Source organism: Sorex araneus, chromosome 2 (genome assembly GCF_027595985.1).
Source record: "Sorex araneus isolate mSorAra2 chromosome 2, mSorAra2.pri, whole genome shotgun sequence".
Taxonomy (NCBI): domain Eukaryota; kingdom Metazoa; phylum Chordata; class Mammalia; order Eulipotyphla; family Soricidae; genus Sorex; species Sorex araneus.
Window position 1 is genome coordinate 15,862,471 of NC_073303.1, and position 20,095 is coordinate 15,882,565.

Consider the following 20,095-nt stretch of genomic DNA (forward strand, 5'->3'; position numbering starts at 1 on the left):
TTCCGGGCGGCCCCGAGCGTCCCCGGCGCCCGCTCGCTCCTCCCGCCGCCCCGAGCCCGCGGCCGGGCGCGCGCCTTGCCTGCTCGCCGCCGCCGCCGAGTCCCGGGCCATGGCGACCTGCTTGCGGCTGCGGCGCTGCCGGGCCCCGCGCCTCCCGCCCGCGCCGCCCGCCCGCCGCCCGCGCCCGCCCGCGCCCGGCCCGGCCCCGCGGCGCGGCTACGCCGGGGGCCCCCCAGGCCTGTCGGCCGCGCTGCTGCGCTCCGACGGCTTCGTGGGCGGCCGCTGGGTGCCCGCCGCCGCCACCTTCCCCGTGCACGACCCGGCCAGCGGCGCCGAGCTGGGCCTGGTGGCCGACTGCGGGGTGCCCGAGGCCCGCGCCGCCGTGCGCGCCGCCTACGAGGCGTTCTGCAGCTGGAGGGGCGTCTCGGCCAAGGTGAGCGCCACCGCGACCCCCGGCCGGCGGGCTGCAAGCTCGGACTCTGCGGGCCCGGGAGAAGCGCCCGCCCGAGTCGCGCGGGGAAGCAGAAGCAGAAGCGTCCTCTCCGCGTCCACGGGGCGTCGGGTCGGGGCCCCTGCACGGCCCTGGCCTCCGGCAGCAGAGTGGGCGAGTGTGTGTGTGTGTGTGTGTGTGTGTGTGTGTGTGTGTGTATGTGTGTGCAGAGCACGAGCCAGGATCGAATGTGAGCAAGGTGTGTGCGTGTCTGACTGACTGTCTGTCTGTCTGTGTTAAGGAGTGTGTGTGTGTGTGTGTGTGTGTGTTGTATGTGTGTGTGTAGGCAGAGCTTGTGGGCACCTACCAGGAACCGCGCCAGAAGCGCGTGTGAGCAAGGGGTGTGTGTGTGTGTGTGTGTGTGTGTGTGTGTGTGTGTGTGTGTGTGTGTGTGTAGGTGGAGCTTGAGGGCATTTATCAGGAACCCTCTTATGAGCAAGGAGAGGTTGTGTGTGTGTGTGTGTGTTAAGGAGTGTGTCTGTGTGTGTCTATGTGTATTAAAGTGTGTGTGCGTGTATGTATAGGTGGAGTTTGAGGGCATTTACCATGAGCCTGCTTGTGAGCAAGGAGAGGGTGTGTGTGTGTGTGTGTGTGTGTGTGTTAAGGAATGTGTCTAAGCGTCTGTGCGTGTCTGTGTGTTAAGGAGTGTGTGTGTGTGTGCACACGTGTGTGGGAAGGAGTGTGAGTGGATGGGTGAAGCTCAAAAGTATCTACCAGGACATTCGTGGTCCCTCCCCCCATGGGGACCACGGGGCCGTGGGGTGTATCCAGGGTGCAAGCTCAGACTGCAGGGCCGGGAGAAGTACAGGACTGGGGCTGCTGGGGGCAGAGGGAAACCAGAGACTTCTTCCCAGCCCCGTGAGTCCTTTTGCCCGGGTGCCCTGTCTGCCTGGGGGAGATTCCTGGGGGACATGGGGGGGTGGGGGCGGCGGACTCAGCGCTAAAGAGGGCAGAGCACGCAAACGTGTTACAAGTCCTGGCTGCAGTGGGGCCGGTGGCGAGACTCCAGGGTGTGGGCCCAGGGGCCCAGCGGGACCCGGCATCCCGAGCCTGCCCCCCGTGTTTGCTTTGTGGGGGCCACAGGGCCACATCCAGCGGTGCCTGCGGTGCCAGGGATGGAACTCCGGGCCTCGAGCATGCTAGGCTCGCTCTGGCACTCGCCATGCAGGGGGAGTAATTTTCGAACACTGCCCTGGGGAGGGATAGAAATGATCCTCGTGGGAGGGAGAAGGCGTTAACAAGGCGACAACTGTAGTTGTTGCCGTTTCTGGTCCTTCTCCTCTGGTCCTCGCCCTGTGTAGGTGTGGGGGTCACGGCCCCCGGGCCTTTGACCTTCCTTCTCTCCCCAGCCCGGCTGCTCGAGAGTTTGCCCTTTCATCTTTGCCACCGGCTGCACACAGTTCCAGGGGCCGGGAGGTGTCACGTTCTGGTCTCACACAGGTGAGGGTTTGGAAGGGGAGGTGCTGGCAGCGCCTCTTCCCTGGGAGATTCAGTCTCCCTCGTAGCCTTGGAGAGAGAAGGGCCGGGAGGACAGGTCGTGAGTCCATCGGAAATGAAGAGCAGGGCCAGACCCGGGTCCGAGGGTCGGCTCAGGCTCTCAGCGGCAGGGGAACAGAATCCAAACCCGGGGCCCTGGGAAGGCACTGGCACGTTGACTGTGAACTTGACTTGCTCGTGGTCAGGAAGAACCAAGATGCTCGTGGGCATCAGCTGCTTTTGTGCAGCTGCCGGCACTGGAGTTCTGGGGCCTTCGCACCCGAGAGCCCCTCTGAGGACCAGGAGTCTCTGGGTCCTCTCGGTGTTTGTAGTCTCTCGGGGGAGATCAAGCCCCGGGCCCCTCAATGCGAAGCACGTCGTGTTTTGCTGCCGACCCACATTCCCGTTCCCGGCCTGGCGTGGGAACAGTGAGTTTCTTTCATTGTTCTAGAATGTCTCTTTCAGACTAAGAGACTTGGCGTTTCGTTCTTCCCATCACTTTTTTCTCTTTTTGCTGCTCTTTCAGGAGAGGAGCTCTTTACTTCGGAAATGGTACGACTTAATGATACAAAATAAGGATGAGCTGGCCAAGATCATCACGGCAGAAAGCGTACGTTGTGGGCCCGAAGGTGTGACCCTGAGGAATTGGCCGGGAATTCTTAGTCTTGACCTTGGGGTCGGCCCCTGACTTCCGTGCTGCAGCTGCAGTGTCCTTCCTTGCCGGCCCGTCAGATCTCAGACCTCAGGCACAGGCTCTTACGAGTCCAGCCAGGCTCACTGTCGCCCAGGAAAATAGATGCTCTCCCATTTAGTCTTTAATAAGATGCAAGGAATAGACTTTGGGGGCCGGAGCGATGGTGCAGCGGGGAGGGCGTTTGCCTTGCATGTGACCGACCCGGGTTTGATGCCCGGCATCCCATAGGGTCCCCCAGGTATCACCAGGAGTGATTCCTGAGTGCAGAGCCGGGAGTAGCCCCTGAGCATCGCCAGGTGTGGCCCCATTCCAAAGAGCGATAGACTGAGTGGAGCTGTGTGAATATTGCCTTTCCTCGGGGCGAAGCGTGTGCTTCACACATGTGGGCTCAGCTCCCAGCACCCCCAGGCGTGGCCCCTGGCACAGCGGCACAGCCCATCAAACAGAGGAGGGGTGCCACTCTGCACCTGCTGTGAGCGACTCAGCCCTGCTCTTTCCTGACTGCAGGGGAAGCCCCTGAAGGAGGCTCAGGGCGAAATCGTCTACTCGGCCCTGTTCCTCGAGTGGTTCTCGGAGGAGGCCCGCCGCGTGTACGGGGACATCATCTACCCACCCGCCAAGGACCGGCGCGCACTGGTCCTGAAGCAGCCGCTGGGGGTGACTGCCATCATCACCCCGGTAGGTGCGGGCACTCAGAGGGAGCACCCAGGGCAGGGGTCCGAGCCTGCCCGCACTTGCACACAATTCCATCTTCCTAGTGAAGGGAGGAGCTCGGCCCGTCAGTAAAGCCCCCTCACCCCTTCCTGGTTCCCTGATTACATTGCTGGCTGCCGAGATGCCTTTCCTGGGCCTCTGGTTTCCAGTGACGGGACAAGTGGTGGGAATAAGTGGGGGATCCGTGGGGGTGAGGGGTGGCAGGAGTGAGAGGGGATGAGCAGGTGTGAGGGGTGGCGGGAGTGAGGGGATGAGCAGGGGTGAGGGATGGTGGCAATGAGAGGGGGTGAACAGGGGTGAGGGGTGGGGAGAATGAGTGGGGATAAGCAGGCGTGAGGGGTGGGAGGAGTGAGAGGGTGAATAGGGGCAAGGGGTGGCGGGAGTGAGGGGCTGAGCAGGGGTGCGGGGAGTGAGAGGGAGTGAGCAGGGGTGAGGGGGGTGGGTGTGAGTGGGGTTACATGTCTCCTATCACCTGTAGAGGAGGTGAGCAGAGGTGAGGGGTGGTGTGATTGAGAGGAGGTGAGCAGGGGTGAGGGGTGGCGGGAGTGAGAGGAGGTGAGCAGGGGTGAGGGGGGAGTGAGAGGAGGTGAGCAGGGGTGAGGGGTGGCGGGAGTGAGAGGAGGTGAGCAGGGGTGAGGGGGGAGTGAGAGGAGGTGAGCAGGGGCGAGGGGTGGCGGGAGTGAGAGGGATGAGCAGGGGTGAGGGGGGTGGGTGTGAGTGGGGCTACATGTCCCCTATCACCTGTAGGGATGGGAGGACTATGGGGGAGTCCTGACTTGACCTAGGGCCTGGTGGTGCTGGGTTTCTGGGGGTCAAACCCCAGGCTTCGGGGTTCTTGGCTTTGCCTGGCGCCTCTGAGAAGACCTCGCCCGCTCCTCGTGAAGGACTTGAGACAGGACACGATTTCCTGGGCCCAGAAGTGTGCTTCCTTGACGGTTGTTAGCAGCCCCGCACGCGGTGGCAGGGGCCCGGCCAGGAGTGGAGGTTCCAGGGCGTGGAACTGGGAAACGGGGCCTCGCCAAGGGGCTGGTCATCCGGGGGCCCCGCCTCCCCTGCTGCCTTTCTAGGAGGGTCTGCCCATTCTCTGTGCCAGCTGCTCTCAAGCGCGCCGCCCCCTCCCTACAGCCCCGAGACTGACCCCCATGGGCCCGCTGCATGACCACAGGAAAGTCACTGAACTGTTCTGCCTCAGTTTCCCCAGCCCTGCAATGAGAGCAGTGAGGCCAACCTCACTCAGTTTAATGAGGACTGAGGCGGGCCTGACGTAGCACTGTTTCCAGCTGAGCCTGCTCGCACTGTTTTCAAAACTGAAAAAAAAAAAAAAAAAGGAAACTTGAAAGAAATATGTCAGGGTCTACAGGGACCTGTAAGTAGTGGGTGGAAATAAATCCGGGCTGGAGCAATAGCGCAGCAGGTAGGGTGTTGGCCTTGCACGCAGCCAACCTGGGTTTGATTCCCAGAATCCCATATGGTCCCCTGAGCACCGCCAGGAGTAATTCCTGAGTGCAGAGCCAGGAGTAAACCCTGAGCATTGTGGGAACAACAAGAAAGAAAAAAAAGAAAGAAAGAAGGAAAGAAAGAAAGAAAGAAAGAAAGAAAGAAAGAAAGAAAGAAAGAAAGAAAGAAAGAAAGAAAGAAAGAAAGAAAGAAAGAAAGAAAGAAAGAAAGAGAGAGAGAAAGAAAAAGAAAGAAAGAAAGAAAGAAAGAAAGAAAGAAAGAAAGAAAGAAAGAAAGAAAGAAAGAAAGAAAGAAAGAAAGAAAGAAAGAAAGAAGGAGGGGAGGGAGGAAGGGAAGGGAGGGAGGGAGGGAGGGAGGGAGGGAGGGAGGGAGGGAGGGAGGGAGGGAGGGAGAGAGGAAAAGGACCCATCACTGTCAAACCCTCACCTTTGCTGATGCTTCCTCCCCCAAAGCCAGTGAAATCCCGCTGCCCGTGTTTGTGAATAAAGTTTAAAAAAAGTTTTATTGAGTCATGGCCAAGCCCATTGAGAGATCGCCTTGGGGACCCTCCTTCAATCCTGTCCCACCTAACTAGGAAAAGTCCATCCGCATCATGGCCCGTCTCCGAGTGTCAGCATCCTGCCTCGGGGAACCACCATGTCTCAAGTCCAGTTTTGGGGTCCTGGGGGGATGTTCTGTGCCGGACAAGAGCCAGGATGGGTCTCGGGGGGTGGTGGGGTCTGGCGCCTGCTCTCACCCGCTCCCTCTGCTCTCCCCCAGTGGAATTTCCCCAGTGCCATGATCACTCGGAAGGTGGGGGCCGCGCTGGCCGCCGGCTGCACCGTGGTGGTGAAACCAGCTGAGGATACGCCCTACTCCGCCCTGGCCCTGGCCGAGGTGAGCACTGTCCCCGCAGGGGTCCCCGGCCACCAGCTCTGCCCGTACGGCCGCTGCGTCAAGGCAGAAACTGGACTTGCTGGTGCCTGTCTCGTCCTCTATGTGTCGGTTTCTTTTGGCTCACACATGTCGGTTTCTTTTGGGTTTGGGGGGGCCACACCTGCTGTGCTCAGGGCGGACTCCTGGCCTTGTGCTCGGAGATCACTCCCGGTGCAACTCGTGGGGGGCTTAGGTAGTGCTGGAGATTGAACCCCAGTTGGCCGTGGTTTACTTACTCTGCCATCGCTCTGGTCCCCAGTGACGTTTTCTTTTACAAGTCAGAGGCGCCTCCTGAGAGAGACATAACTCCTTCTAGAAAAACCAGCAGCCGGGGACATTCCACACTCGGGGCGATGGGTACTCCAGCTCACCCTGGAGCTGTGCCAGGCAGAGCGACAGGACTGGAGTTCGGGCACTAAGCACGTGATACACATTCAAGGAACCCCTTCTTTTTTTTTTCTTTTTGGGTGACTCCTGGCTCTGCACTCAGGACTTACTCCTGGCGGTGCTCAGGGGACCGTATGGGATGCTGGGAATCGAACCCGGGTTGGCCGCGTGCAAGGCAAACGCCCTCCCCGCTGTGCTATTGCTCCAGCCCCAGGGAACCCCTTCTTTACCCGGCCCTACAGAGGTCAGAGGGCACCCACACAGCTCCTGTCTAACCCCCAGATACGTTCTTGAGGCCGGGAGGTACAACTGAGGTAAGGCTTGTGCTCCGAGTGCACCTGACCCGGGTTTGACCCCGGCACCCCAAGGCCTCTCAAGCATGTGTGGCCGCAGGGCTTGGCCCTGGTGGTCCCTGACATCACAGGGCCAGAGCGGCACCCCCTCCTCGGGCCCTGGACGCGGACCCGCTGGCTCACTCGGCCAGATGTCCTGCAAGCGGCCACCGGACCCCCCCCCCCCCCCCGGCACTGGTAAACTCCCACCCCGCCAGAAACCAAACTGTGAGGAGCCGGAGAGAGAGTGCGGCGGGGAGAGCCTCGCCTCGCATGCAGCCAACCTGGGTTCGATCCCCAGCAGCCCGTATGGTCCCGAGCCTCGCCATGAGCAGATTCCCGAGTGCGGAGCCCGGAGTCAGCCCTGAGCAGCGCTGGGTGTGGCCCCAAAACCAAAACCAAACCAAACAAAAACCCAAACGATTATGTTCTTCTCCTAGTGACTAAAGTATTTTTTCTTTTTGGGTCACACCCAGCAGTGCTCAAGAGTTGCTCCTCATTTTGCACTCAGGAACTACCCCTGGCGGTGCTTGGGTGACCATATGGGATGCTGGGAATCGAACCCGGGTCGACCGCGTGCAAGGCAAACGCCCTACCCGCTGTGCTATCGCCCCAGCCCCTGGCTAAAGTATTTTATTAATTTTTTTCACAATCCTGTTAACAATGGGGTTTCCCGGGTCCAGTGTGCCCACACCATCGCCCATGCTAGAATGTTCCCCCACTCAACCTGCACGGCCCTGCAAGCCCGCAGCCTGAGGGCAAGCTCAGTCTGCAGACCAGACCCGAGGTTCTGTTGCCCTGGGCCAGTGGCTATTATCCCTTTACTGTGTTTATGACCCGCATGTGAGGAAAATTCTTCTGTGCTCTCTCAGCACGGGGGCTGGAGCGATAGCACAGCAGTTGGGCGTTCGCCTTGCACGCGGCCAACCCTTGTTCGATTCCTCCACCCCTCTCGGAGAGCCCGGCAAGCTACCGAGAGTATCTCGCCCGCACGGCAGAGCCTGGCAAGCTACCCGTGGCGTATTGGATATGCCAAAAACTGTAACAATAAGTCTCACAATGAGAGACATTACTGGTGCCCCCTCGAACCAATCTCTCAGCACAATACTCTACATCTCTGCTCACATAGCTGCAAATTGCACAAATTCATTTTTTTTTCTTTGAGCCAAGTAGTATTCCACAGTGTGTGGAGAGAGAGATAGATGTGTGTATGTGTTTACTAGTTCCTTGAGGAAGTCATCTGCTCTTGGATTGTTTCCAGATTCTTGCTACTGTAACTAGTGCTGCCTCAAACACAGCAACTGTCTTCAAGAACTGGAATTGCCGGGTCCTAGGGAAACTCAGTTCTTGGTTTTGTTTTTTGGGATTTTTTTTTAAAATTTTTTCAGTGAAACACTGTGAGATAGGATTACAGACTTACACACTTTCGTCATTACGTTTCAGTCCTACAGTGGTCAAGTACCCACCCCTCCACCAGTGCCCATTCTCCACCACCGATGTTCCCAGTATCCCTCCCGCCACCCCACTCCATCCCTCCTCTGCTTCTGTGGCAGGCACAGTCCCTCTTGCTCTCTCCTTCTGGGTGTCGTGGTTTGCAATAGAGGTAGTAAGTGGCCCTCGTGTTCGGTCCATAGTCTACTTTCAGCGCGCGTCTCCCATCCCAAGCGGGCCCCCCAAGCATCCTTTGCTTAGTGGTCCCTTCTCTATCCCAGCTGCCTTTTCCCCCAGCCTGTGAGGCCACGGCCAGCTTCCAAGCCATGGAGGAATCCTCCTGGCCCTTACCTCTACTATCCTTGGGTGTTAGTCTCTTATTATGTTTCTTTATATTCCACAAATGGGCTATAGCGATAGCACAGCGGTTGGGCATTCACCTTTCACTCGGCCGACCCGTGTTCGGTTCCTCTGCCCCTCTCGGAGAGCCCGGCAAGCTACCAAGAGTATGGAGCCCACATGGCAGAGCCTGGCAGGCTACCCATGTGTATTGGATATGCCAAAAACAGTAACAATAAGTCTCTCGATGAGAGACGTTACTGGTACCCGCTTGAACAAATCGATGAGCAACGGGATGACAAATGAGTGCAGTCCTTCTATGTCTGTCCCTCTTGGTGTTTCTGAAGTGCCCGTATTGCTCCCCCCCAGGCCCAGTGGGCCTTCCCACAAGCAGTGCACTCGGCTTCCTTTGCCCCGCAACCCCGCCAGGTTGCTTTTGTGAACTGTTTTTGTCGCCCTTCCTCCCGTGATGAAGACCACGCTCTTTTCCGTTTTCTCGGACCGCCTGCTGCCCACTGCATGTCTCTGTAGCTTGCAAACCAGTCCGGCATCCCCGCGGGCGTCTACAACGTGGTTCCCTGCTCGCAAAAGAAGGCCAAGGAAGTGGGGGAGGCGCTTTGCACCGACCCCCTCGTCTCCAAAATTTCCTTTACTGGCTCCACGGCCACTGGAAAGGTAAGTACCTCGGGCTGAAGAAAACTTGTCATTCTAGTAATTCCACGGGGGGCTTAGTGAAGTTTGTTTTTGTGTGTGTGTGTGTGTGTTTTTTCCCCTTTTCTTTGTTGATTCGGGCCATACCTGGCGGTGCTTGGGGCTTACTTCCATGCTCAGGGCTCCCTCCTGGCGGGCTTGGGGGACCATCTGGGATGCCAGGGAGCAAACCCTGACCAGCTGCATGCAAGGCAAGCACCTTACCCAAGTGCTTAGGGGTCACTTACTCGGTGCTTAGGGGTCACTCCTGCTCTCTTTGCAGCCCCTCCCCTCCTTTTTTTTTTTTTTTAAATTTTGGGGAGGAGAGGAGTTGGCCTTACCTGTTGGGGGAAATTGGTCTTACCTGGTAAGGGGCGTCGGCCTTAGCTGGTGAGGGGAGTCAGCCTTCCCTGATAGTGCTCAGGGTTCACTCTTGGAATTGCTCAGGGCACCGTGGGGGGTTCCAGGATTGAACTGGAGGTGGCCACAGACAAAGCGGGTGCTCAGGTCCTGGTTACCTCTCCAGCCCCTCAGCCCCCCGAGACACAGTGACATCCCCTGGAACTCTGGGATCACGTTATCCTCAGCTACTGTGCCCAACCTTCTCCCACCGTGGGCTAGCTTCACTTTCTATGGGGCCACACCCAGGAGTCCTGGGGGCCACGAGGACAGGCCTGGTGGACGCCCCCTCTCAGCGGCACCCCCAGTCTGGGGGACCTTTCAGGTGCCAGGGGTGGAGTCAGGCGCTCACGTATTCCCGCCTCTATGGCAGGTCCTGCTGCACCACGCGGCCAACTCCGTGAAGAGGGTGTCCATGGAGCTGGGTGGCCACGCGCCCTTCATCGTCTTCGACAGCGCCAACGTGGAGCAGGCGGTGGCTGGGGCCATCGCCTCTAAATTCAGGAACTCCGGGCAGGTGAGGGCTGGCGTGTGTGCGGGGCTGAGTTCGCCATGCATGCGCAGGATCCCACGTTACCTTCCAGGAGGAAAGTTGGCATCTTCCCACCATTCATTCTTTTTTTTGGGGGGGGTGGTCAGGGCCACACCCAGTGGTGCTCTGGGGTACTCGGTGCTTAGGGGTCACTCCTGGGAGTGCTCGGGGAACATGCAGTGCCAGGAATAGAACTGGGGTCAGCCCCATGCAAGGCAAGTGCCTTAACCCCTGTGCTGTCTGCCCCACCCCGTCATTCCTTCTTCCCTCACCGACTCTTTCCCAAGTGTTTTGTGCCTCCTGTCCCCGGTGGCTGTGCTAGCTCAGAGAGAGGGGCCGGTGTCGCCTCTGGCTCCCCGGAATATCCCAAGCAGCTGACAGCGTTGCATTATAGTGTTTTCCCGGCGCCCGAGAGCTAGTCCAGGAGGTGAGGCCGTTGCCTTACCTGTGGGTGACACCAGTTCGAATCCCTGACACGACATGTAGTCACTCTTGAGCACAGAGCCAGGAATAATGTCCCCTGAACACTGCTGGGTGTGACTGCCCCCAAAATTAAACTGCATCTGTGTTGCAAACCACAGTGCCCAAAAGGAAAAGACAGACAGACAGACAGACAGACAGAAGAAAAGTGCCTGCCATAGAGGCAGACAGGGGGCAGGGGGCGAGGGGTGATGTGAGGGAATCTAGTGCTGGGAAATGTACACTGGAGGGATGGGTGTTGGGACAATGTTTGACTGAAACCTAATCATGAACAGCTTTGTAAGGGACTATCTCTCAGTGAGTCAATAAAAATAATTTTTAAAAATTATTTTTTTAAATAAAGGGATTAAAAAATAAGGGAATTAAAAGGGATTTAAAAAAAAAATCAAACAGCCCCCAAAATACAAAGTACGGAAATTATATAAAATATATATATCTTGTACAGTGCGTACATATGTGTGATTATTTCTGCTGGAAAAATGCATGATGGCAGGTAAAGGTGATGTTGGTGAAGGACAGGGCATGGTGTCCAGTAGTGATCAACGGTAACTTTTTTCCTGTTGTGTGGATATATTTTTATAATTTCAAAGTACTAAGTCTAATTAGTAAAACCCATGTGAAGACCTGAGTTTAATTCCCCAGCACCACCAAAAAAAAAAAAAAAAAACCCCACAGGGGTGGGGATATAAAAAATGTCAGTAGAAAAAAAATGAGTGATGCTCTTTTTATCAAATGTACCCCAGCACTGGTGGGGGTGCCCTGGTCCTCCCCGGCACCAGGGGGCAGAGCAGCATTATGTCCACAGGCTCTTGGTTTGCCTCTTGGGCCCAGCGCCGCCCCCCCCCCCCATCCTCCTGAGCACCACTTGGGAGTCCCCCCTTCTCCCCCCGCCAAATACAGCTAACTTGGAAGAAAGAGCCTGTGTCCGTTTTCACATGGACTCAGATGCGCCCACGCCCGTGGAGGCTATTTAAGCTGCAAGCGCTAAACCAGCCGTTGGCTGGACATGGCCAGGCTGCTGGCCCTGGGCCGCCGAGCACTGTCTGGAGAGCAACGGGGGTGGCCCCAGGTTCGTGTCCGTTGCTCCTGCTCTCACCTTTGCCTCCTCATGGCTCCTGGAAGCCGCTGGAACAGACTCGGCTTCCGTGGCCTCCCGCTCTCTGCGCCCAGCTGCCCGCCCGAGGGGACACGGCCACACACTGGACACGGGGCCTCGCTCCCTCTCTCCCCGCAGACGTGCGTGTGCTCCAACCGCTTCCTGGTGCAGCGAGGCATCCACGACGCCTTCGTGAAGAAGCTGGCCGAGGCCATGAAGCAGCACCTGCACGTGGGGAACGGGTTCGAGGAGAAGACCACACAGGGGCCGCTCATCAACAAGAGGGCTGTGGAGAAGGTGAGTTCCGTCCCTCCCGGGGAGAGAAACCCACTTCCGGGGCTTGCTCGCGACAGCCGAGCTAGGAGAGAGTTTGCTTTGCCCCTCAGCTGCCCGGCACGGCTGTTTGGGAACGAAGAACTCAGTGTCCACCCGTTAGTACGAGTGGGGGGTGCCTTCCCCGGGACATCTGTCCCTTTCCGTCAGGGGTGGGTGATCTTGTTTCTGCCAAGGGGTTGCCTGATCTGCTCCCCATCACAGTTTGCCCCTTCCGTGACTTTGACAGGTACAGACGCCCGGGCACAGGTTTCGTGGAAGTACCCGCATTTCATTCCCGTTTGCAGCCAATGCTGCAAAACCAAAGTCCTTTATTTTTTCCCTTTTAATCCCCAAAGCCAAGTTGCAAGTGTCCCCTAGAGGGCGCTGTTTCCCCAGCGTTTTCTGCAAGGACAGCTCAAGGATTTCCTTGTGAGATTTCAGGACGAAACATCCTCTCTGTAAACAAGGTGGGGGGGGGGGGCGTTGTTCTGTAAACAAGGGGGGTGGTGTAGCCTCCGTGCAACCAGAAAGGGAATTCCAGGAAGGAAAATCCGCCCATCATATTTACTAGGACAAGGACAGGGCCAGGCAGGTGGGCCTTTTAAACAGGCTATCAAATATACTAATTTAGCAGCTACTCATAGAAAGTGAGACAGGGGGCTGGAGCGATAGCACAGCGGGTAGGGCATTTGCCTTGCACGTGGCCGACCCAGGTTCGATTCCCAGCATCCCATATGGTCCCCTGAGCACCGCCAGGAGTAATTCTTGAGTGCAGAGCCAGGAGTAACCCCTGTGCATCGCCAGGTGTGACCCAAAAAGCAAAAAGAAAAGAAAGAAAGTGAGGCAGCCCGAGAAAGTAAGGCAGCCTGGCTATGGGGTCGGCGGTGGGTCTGCGATCACTCAGCCGAGGCTGGGTAGCAGGGCAGGACCCCAAGAGCCCATGTGAGGTGCCGGATGCTGAGTACTGGAAGTCTCGGCAGGACTGCAGTGCCAGGGAAAACCTCTTGGGGGCAGAACCTCCTACCAGGGATAGCCTGTGGACAGCCGCCTTTGCAGGCAGGAGGCCCGTTTCAATCCCAACATTACCTGGGCCCCAGGCACAAAGCCACGAGTAGCCCAAGAGCACCACTAGATATGACCGTAAACCCCAAAATAATGATAGCAAATAAATAACTGTGTTGCCTTAAAAATACTAGCCCTAATCCGAGCCTTCAAGCAAATTGTAATCTTTCAGCTGGTGGTAGGTGTTTTAAAAAAAAAAATGATATATTGGGGGCTGGAGTAATAGATAGCACAGCGGGTAGGGCACTTGCCTTGCATGCAGCCGACCCAGGTTCGATTCCCAGCATCCCATATGGTCCCCTGAGCACCACCAGGAATAATTCCTGAGTGCAGAGCCAGGAGTAACCCTGTGAATCGCCAGGTGTGACCCAAAAAGAAAAAAAAAGATATATATCATTTTTACAAAATATTTTATATACAAAATCTATCATTTTGTATATCGTTCATGTATATCACCAAAGCGATAGTACAGCGGGGAGGTATGTACTATACCTTGCATGCTTCCGACTCCTGTTCGATTTCTGGCATCCCATAGGGTCCCCCGAGCACTGCTAGAAGTAATATCTGAGTGCAGAACCAGGAGTAACCCCTGAGTATTGCCGGTGTGTCCCCCCAAAAACAAATCACACTGAAACAATATTCGCCGGTTGTAATAAAGCAAAGCCAAATAAGCGTGTTGTGGTTGGATCAGAGAAAATGAAAGCCAAGTCTGGGAAAGGTGGCCCTGGAACCTGGCACCGACCCAGGACTGAAGTAACAGCAAATTTGGGGTGCGGGGGGGTTCGGGGGGAGCCTTTCCATAAACCAAAAGATGAAAATATGGGGAGATAAGGAACAGGGCAAAGAGCAAGCCCTGAGCCACACCCATACCCGCCTTCTGAGTCTGTCTCTGCACAGTTGGGTGTGCTTAGTCCGTTGTTTTTATTTATTTATTTATTTATTTATTTATTTATTTATTTATTTATTCTCTTTTGGGTCATACCCGGTGATGCTCAGGGGTTACTCCTGGCTCTGCACCAGGAATTACTCCTGGCCGTGCTCAGGAAACCATATGGGATGCTGGGAATCGAACCCGGGTCGGCCACGTGCAAGGCAAACGCCCTACCCGCTGTGCTATCGCTCCAGCCCCAGCCCGTTGTGTTTAAATCTCATTTCACCACAGGAAGCCAGGCCCGAGCCCTCGCACAGCGGGGAGGGCGCTTGCCTTACACAGCCGGCCCCGGGTTCGATCTCGGGGCCGTCTCCTCGGGCCTCCTCCAGCCCAGCAGGAGGAACTCCCGAGTGCAGAGCCAGGTGTGACCCCAGAGCACCCCCAGGTGTGGCCCCCAAACTCCCCCTAAATCAAAAGAACAGGTGAGACGCCCACGTGCAGTTTTCTGCAGCCTCCACCTGCTCAGAATCCGGCTCCCCGCATACACAGTGCTCTCCTCCCTCCCTCTGCACACAGGTGGAGAGCCACGTGAAGGACGCCGTGTCCAAGGGGGCCACCGTGGTGACGGGCGGGAAGCGCCACCCCCTGGGGCAGAACTTCTTCGAGCCCACGCTGCTGAGCAGCGTCACCCAGGACATGCTGTGCGCCCAGGAGGAGACCTTCGGGCCCCTGGCCCCCGTGATCAAGTAAGGCCCCCGGGGTGCCTGCCGGGAGGGGCTAGAACAGGGGGGCCCCGAGAGAGAGTGCAGGGGTCTGCGCTCCCCCCACCCCATCCCTGGCACCTCCAGGTGCAGCCCTGGGGGCCCCCAACTTGGAGCCCGAGCAGAGCGCATCCTCGCATCCTCGGCCCATCCGCTTGTCCATCCACTTGTCCATCCACTCGTCCATCCGCTCGTCCATCCCGTCCCACCGTCCACCTCTACAGTGGGCTGAGCGCTGCATGGGCTTAGTGGGCCTCAGGAGGAAGGATCCTGTGTGCGCATCGGGGGTCCCCCGGGGGGTTCCCGGGGGCCACACCTGATGGAGCTCGGGGTCTGCCTCGTGCCCGGCTGGCAGGCCCCTCCGCCCCTGGCTGGCCCTCCCGAGCCCAGTGGCCCCGCGCCTTGGTGCCGTGGTGTGTCCACCCGCTTCTCTCACTCTCCTCCGGGAGCCTGACCACTGTGCCCCGCGCCCTGGGGTGCCAGCTGGCCCTGGTGGCCGGGTGGCGAGTGAGCGAGCGACCACCAGCGGCTCCCTGCGGCCTCCCCGCAGAGGCGCCCACGGCCCTTTGTCCCTTCGCAGGTTCAACACCGAGGAGGAGGCCTTGGCCATCGCCAACGCGGCTGACGTGGGGCTGGCGGGTACGTGCCACGGCCCCCCGGGCGAGTCTCACCCTTCCCCACGCATCTGCCCTTCCAGCCCTGCGGGGTCTTGCTTTCGGGGGTGTGGGTGCATGTGTGGGTGCATGTGTCGACTTCTCCACGCAAGCAGACGGCTCTAGGCAGAGAGTCGCACCCACGCTGGCGACCGTGCCAGGGCCTTCAGGCGGGAAGGGCCAAGCGCCTTTTCTCCCGCTTCCCCAGCCGCCTGCACAGACACGAGTGCTAGCCCCAGACGGGCAGGGGTGGAGGGAGGGAGGGAGGGAGGGAGGAAGGGAGGAAAGGAGGGAGGGAAGGAGAGAAGAAGGGAGGAAGGCAGGCAGGCAGTGAGCCCCGCGTTCTCCTAGTTTGGGGATGGTCGGGGGTGGGGGACCAAGTGGCCCGTCTCCCTGCCTTAGAAACATGCTCGCTCGAGCACTGAGCACCCTGGTGAGGGGGACAGAGACCGGTAGAGACAGGGACAGTCTCTGCTGGGCAGAAGCTTCTCTCCAGGTGTGACAGAGCCATGACGGGGCGGACACACATGCGGTGGCACCGCCGGGACTCGATCCCATCTGCCGTCGAGTGCAGCGGAGGGGAGCGAGAAGTGAAGTCTGAGCTCCGTGCCCCCTTCCTGCCGGGAGGGTGTGGGGGCGCCAGGGAGGGCAGGATTCTCTGTGGGCCCAGGTGGGCAGGTGAGCAGGGGGGGCCTGAGGCGGTGACGGGGCAGCGACAGGGCGAGGAGAAGGTAGAGAACACGGGGGAGCCGAGGGCGTGGGGCCGGGAGGTGGCACGTGGCAGCCCCTTTGCCCCGCACGCGTGGGTGCAGCTTCCATTCCAGTGCCACCCCGCAGGCCCCCTCATCGTGACCCCCCCATACACCACAACGAGGAGTGTGACACCCCCACCCCCACCCCCCCGCCTCCCCTTGTGGTCCCCACAGAACAGAAGGAAGCAGGGAAAGGAGGGAGGAAGGGGCACAGCTGAGCGTGGCGGTGCAAACCAGTCTGGGGCGGAGTTTGGAAGCCCACGAGGCGTCTGACCCCATTTTCTGGCTTGTCAGCGTTGCCGGCAGGTTTGGGCCGAAGTGTCGGGCGGGCGGAGAAACTGAGAGGCCCGAGGACGCTTGAGGGGCAGGAGGCGGGAAACAGAGCTGGCGGGTCCAGTCCCGCCGGGAGCCAGCCCTGGGGAGGGGGGAGACGTCCAGAGCGGGGGAGATGAACAGACAGACAGACGGGGCCTGGCGGGGAGGGCCGGTTCTGGCCCAGGTTGGTACCACTGGGCCCCCCCGTGACGAGCCCCGGGCGCCGTGCGCTCTGTCCCGGCCACAGGGTATTTCTACTCGCAAGACCCGGCGCAGATCTGGAGGGTGTCGGAGCGGCTGGAGGTGGGCATGGTGGGCGTGAACGAGGGCCTCATCTCCACGGTGGAGTGCCCCTTCGGCGGCGTGAAGCAGTCGGGCCTCGGGCGCGAGGGCTCCAAGTACGGCATCGACGAGTACCTGGAGATCAAGTACGTGTGCTTCGGGGGCCTGTAGGCGCCCCCCTCACCCCCCTCCGGAAACAGGGACGCGAAGGAAAAAGGAACGCGACAGCCAACGGACCTTTGTCCCCGAGACACGCCGCCGCCGTCCGTGATTCCCAGCCAGCCCCGACGGCGGCGTCTGGGGGATTCTGTCCCCCTCCCCGCCCTGCCCTCCCCTGACCCACCGAGGGACCAATCATGCCTGAGGCAGCAGCGTTGGGGTGATAGAAGGGCCCCCCCATCCTCCTCCACTGCCGCCACCGTCCTGTCCGCCTCCCTGCAGGCGGCCAGGCTGTCCCCATGGCCCGGGAGGCCCCAGCTGTGCCCTCGTGCCTCGGGAGCAGAGAGCAGCAGGACCGTGGCCAGTGGGGGGCCAGGGACCCCTGACAGTCGCTCTGAACCTGGGGATACAGTGTGTTTGCGGGTACAGCTGCCAAGCTCGGGGCGAGGTCGGGGGGTGGTCTTAAAGGCTTGGCTCGAGCCCCGAGTGGCGGCTGGAGGGCACCGCGGCCCGTGGGGCAGGACCCCCGTCAGAGCCTGGTGTTGGTGTGTCTGGGCTGCTCTCCGGTGGGGTTTCTCTCTCCGCCAGAGCCGCAGCGAGAGAGCAGGGGACCCCCCTTGGTCCCCCGGTGCTGGGGCCCGCAGAGGAGACAGATGACACTGTGAATGGAAACCCAAATAAAAGTGTCCCTCCTCTCATCACGAAATGATCTTGGTGGCGCTCGTGATTGTGACACCTCCCCCACCCCGTGCTCTGTGACTCTGCCGTCCACGGCTGTCACTGGTGGTGTGGCTCCCTCCCCCCCCCAAAAAAAAGAACCCCAGATAATTAGATTTTCCAGTTCAGGCCAGGGCTGTGACTCCAGTGGATGAGCATTTGCCTTGCAGGGCCCAGAGTCACGTCCCTGGCACTGCCTGCCGTCCCCAACTGCACTGCGGGTGCCCTGCGGGCCCCATTAAACAAACCCGAAAACCAGTGAGTCCTCTCACTCCGAGTGAAGAAATGCTGAGTCTGGGGCCGGAGCGATAGCACAGCGGGTAGGGCGTTTGCCTTGCACGCGGCCGACCCGGGTTTGATCCCTGGCATCCCATATGGTCCCCCAAGCACCGCCAGGAGTGATTCCTGAGTGCAGAGCCAGGAGTACCCCCTGAGCATTGCCGGGTGTACCTGGAAGAAAGAAAAAAAAGCTGGGCCTTCCCGGAGTACGGCCAGGCATCCCTCACCGGCAGACACTGTGTCCCTGACACTCCTCATGGGGGCTGTGGCCGTGGCCACAGTGGACTGTGGGACACTGGCCCCTGCTGTGGCCACACTGCACAGAGGTCACCCGAGGACGTCCTTTTCAGAACCCAGCCCCAGCGTGTGACGGCAAAAGCCGCTCCTGGCCGAACAGGAAGAGCCGACACTGCCCCCTCCCACTCTCCCCGCGTGCAGAATTCCCGGAGTGTCTGTGACTATCCCTGGGCTGGAAGGAGAGCATGAAAGGAAGTGTTGGCTGGATGCAGCGACCCCAGAACCTCACGCAGTACTTAGCATTCCTCGGTGGGCCCTGAACACAAAAGGACTGAGGGGCTGGAATGTTCCAGAATGCAGAGAAAAGATGGCCAGTCCAGGCTCTGTGTTGCATTTGGCCTGATGAGGGCCCCCGTGCCCCCCAGGCCCGAAGGAGGAGTGAGCTGGTCTGTCCCCGAGTGACGTGGGTGCCCAGGGCTTGTCCCAAGTCAGTTCCCCGCATATTGATAGCAGTTCATGCTTTATATAGTCTTCGGATATTTTTATATGACATTCTAGCGACTTAATATTTGGGTGTGTCCATCTGTTTTCTATCAACCGTAAAAACGCCTCAGCATTATTTTTTTGTAGGAGTCTGAATACAGATGCTTGGAGGTGTTTGCAGTATGCCGTGCAAAAAGTAGTTTTGTCAGCAGTGAATTCCTTAGCTGATGGCATTATTTTGAGTTTTGTTGAACATTTGTCTCACCAGATACATAAATAGAGGACCAGGGGACTCAATATAAGATTTCTCTTTCATTTTTTAATGAAAAGAATTTGAGAAGAAAATTGCATATTGCTTGCTAAAATTGTCCTGAGTGGCGGGAAGGTTTTAGTTGAATGTTTCATCGAGATAATTGTTTTTCAGTCCGCTGCATGTGATGGATGAGCCTTTTCCCAGGAATAACACTTTATGACATGAAATGGGAAATGACCGCTTGGGCAAATCACGGGGCCAGTCACCTGCCACTTGGCTTTGTGCAACCCAGAGTGAAGAATGACTTTTGGGGGCCCAGAGTGATTGTACAGAGGGCAGGGTACTTGCTTTGCATGTGGCCAGCCCAGGTTCGATCCCTGGCATCCAAAATGATCCCCCAGGGCTCTCGGGAGTGATTCTTGAGTGCGGAACTGGGAATAACCCCTGAACACTGCCAGATGTAAGCGCCCCCCATCACACACACACACACACACACACACACACACACACAAATGGCTTTCCTGCTTCCAAATGGGTGGGAGGGGGAGAGAATCAGAATAATCCCGTTCATGGCACCTGCAAGTGATATGAAATTCAGATTTCCATGTCCATAAAGGCACAGAGACATCCCATCCATTTGCACTATGACCTGTAGAACATAAAATATTTACACTTTGGCTCTTTGCAGGAAAATCTGTTATCCCTGGCTAGGCATTAACCAAACATTTCCTCTCATTGACACCTTCTGTGTAAAAAGCACTTTTCTCAGCATTGCCTTCGTGAGTTGTCATCAAGAAATTTCTAGAGAAAAATATGTAACTCAAGTTACCTAGATTAAGAGAAACCCTTGGCCTGGGAAAAAACGTGTCTTGATTTACTTTCTGCGACTGTTCAGGAAATCTCATTTAAGGAATTTAGATGCTGTTTCTCCTGCCTTTAGTCTTACCATAAGACTCCATTGAAAATAAAGATCAGAAGCACAAGACGCATCCATGTAATTTACTGTTAGCCTATTAACTGAATTGTGCCACGTGACCGCCTTCTCCGAGGGCTGGAGCCCGGAGTTCTCCTTATTCTGTCCCCAGCACTGCACAGTCCCCTGAGCACCTTTAAGAATGACCCCTGAGCACTGAACCAGGAGAATCATACCCATGAGCACTTCCAGATGTGTCCTCCACACAAAACAAAACAAGAAAGTCATTTTTCCCTCCTGACCAGGGTCGGGGGGTGGGGGGCATACAGGAGAGCCCACTCGTGTCGGCCAGGCAGGGGTCTGCCCTGGAGTCCCCTGCTGGTGACCAGGAGGTGGCCGGTGCAGAGGACTCAGAGTGTCACCATCTCTGCATCCCTGTCTCCTGTGATGGGACTCAGAGGGTCCCAGTCTCTGCATTCCCGTGTCCTCTGCCTGTGTTGTGGTGGCCGCGGCAGCCCCCGGTCCCTACAGGCATGTTGTCCTGATGCAGGTGTGCTTTCCCCAGGAATATCTTCTGAGAGGGAAGTTAGAGGCAGAGGTGTGGGGAGAG

At 58.1% G+C, this 20,095-nt stretch overlaps 1 protein-coding gene across 1 annotated transcript; it reads left to right on the forward strand.

Annotated features, from left to right (window-relative positions):
- Positions 1-94: 94 nt before the first annotated feature.
- ALDH5A1 (aldehyde dehydrogenase 5 family member A1) lies at positions 95-19,557 on the forward strand. The gene is made up of 10 exons (XM_055129476.1): positions 95-433; positions 2,493-2,576; positions 3,168-3,338; positions 5,592-5,708; positions 8,768-8,911; positions 9,699-9,842; positions 11,572-11,730; positions 14,258-14,427; positions 15,023-15,081; positions 16,410-19,557. The coding sequence occupies exons 1-10, from the start codon at positions 110-112 to the stop codon at positions 16,613-16,615; spliced, it is 1,578 nt and encodes a 525-aa protein (XP_054985451.1). The 5' UTR covers positions 95-109; the 3' UTR covers positions 16,616-19,557.
- The last annotated feature ends 538 nt before the right edge of the window (positions 19,558-20,095 follow it).

Coding starts and splice junctions, on each gene's coding strand:
- ALDH5A1 (XM_055129476.1), top strand. CDS start 110: ATGGCGACCTGCTTGCGGCTGCGGCGCTGCCGGGCCCCGCGCCTCCCG. Junction 434..2,492: donor GGAGGGGCGTCTCGGCCAAG/GTGAGCGCCACC, acceptor CTGCTCTTTCAG/GAGAGGAGCTCTTTACTTCG. Junction 3,339..5,591: donor TGACTGCCATCATCACCCCG/GTAGGTGCGGGC, acceptor GCTCTCCCCCAG/TGGAATTTCCCCAGTGCCAT.